The sequence below is a fragment of the Poecilia formosa genome, unplaced genomic scaffold (genome assembly GCF_000485575.1).
Source record: "Poecilia formosa unplaced genomic scaffold, Poecilia_formosa-5.1.2 Scaffold1438, whole genome shotgun sequence".
In the NCBI taxonomy this organism is placed as follows: Eukaryota; Metazoa; Chordata; class Actinopteri; order Cyprinodontiformes; family Poeciliidae; genus Poecilia; species Poecilia formosa.
The window spans coordinates 6,565-7,418 of record NW_006801377.1 but is presented as its reverse complement, the minus strand read 5'-3'; the positions used below and the strand labels follow the sequence as shown (position 1 = coordinate 7,418).

General features: G+C 38.1%; 1 protein-coding gene across 1 annotated transcript; it reads right to left on the bottom strand.

Moving 5' to 3' along the window:
• Positions 1-217: 217 nt before the first annotated feature.
• On the bottom strand, positions 218-852 carry LOC107835288 (E3 ubiquitin-protein ligase TRIM39-like; the record flags this gene model as incomplete). Its single annotated transcript, XM_016667633.1, has 1 exon — positions 218-852. A coding segment is annotated over one exon (534 nt), but the record flags the coding sequence as incomplete, so codon positions are not given.
• Between the last annotated feature and the right edge of the window lie 2 nt (positions 853-854).

Genomic DNA, 854 nt, shown 5'->3' with positions numbered 1-854 from the left:
CTTCTAAAATGATTAAAAACAATCTTCTTGTTTGGAAATCTTGTTTAAGTAAAATTAAAAGAACAAACTTTCAATCATGTAGGTAAAAACTTATTTTCATCAATTTGTTGTAAATAATAAAAACAAATTTGAAAATATTATGATGGAAAAACACAAAATAAAAAGTCCAGAGACGATCAGATCGTCTCCAGTTTCCTAAATAAAAAAACTGAGTTTCAAAATAAAAGCATTAAATTCACCAAACCAGCAAACTATCAATCATAAAACCAATCAATCATCTGATCAATAAGGATTAATTTGTTCTTCATGCTGAGATCATCAGAGCTGCTGTTTGATCACTGAGATCTTCATTGGTTGGATCTTTAATGCATCAATAGTGGAGAAGAATGGAAACATCCTGTCAGTGAAGGTGTGTGTGAAGGTGTGTATGTGTGTGTTAGTATCCAGGTCTGAGAAGGACAGTTTTCCTCTGTCCCAGTCCAGATTCACTCTGATCCTCTGGAGATTCTTCTGGACTGAGAGACGAGTGAAAGGAGCTGATGGAGAATCTGCTGAGTATTGAACGAAATGGAACCTTATATGGAACAGTTCAGACTTTATGTTTCCCTTCCTCTCTACAGACTCTTCTAACACACCAAGTATCCAGTATTTACTGTCTCCAACATCAACATCCCAGCTGTGGTTCCCTGAGTTAAAACCCTCAGAACTCAGAACAGAACGGGACCAATCAAACCTCTCTGGATTATCAGGAAGCTGCTGTTTCTCTCCTCTAGTCAAACCAGTCAGATCTTCAGACAGGATGACCTTTGACCCAGCCGTGTTTGGGTCCAGAACCAGAGGAGTGTAGGTCACCA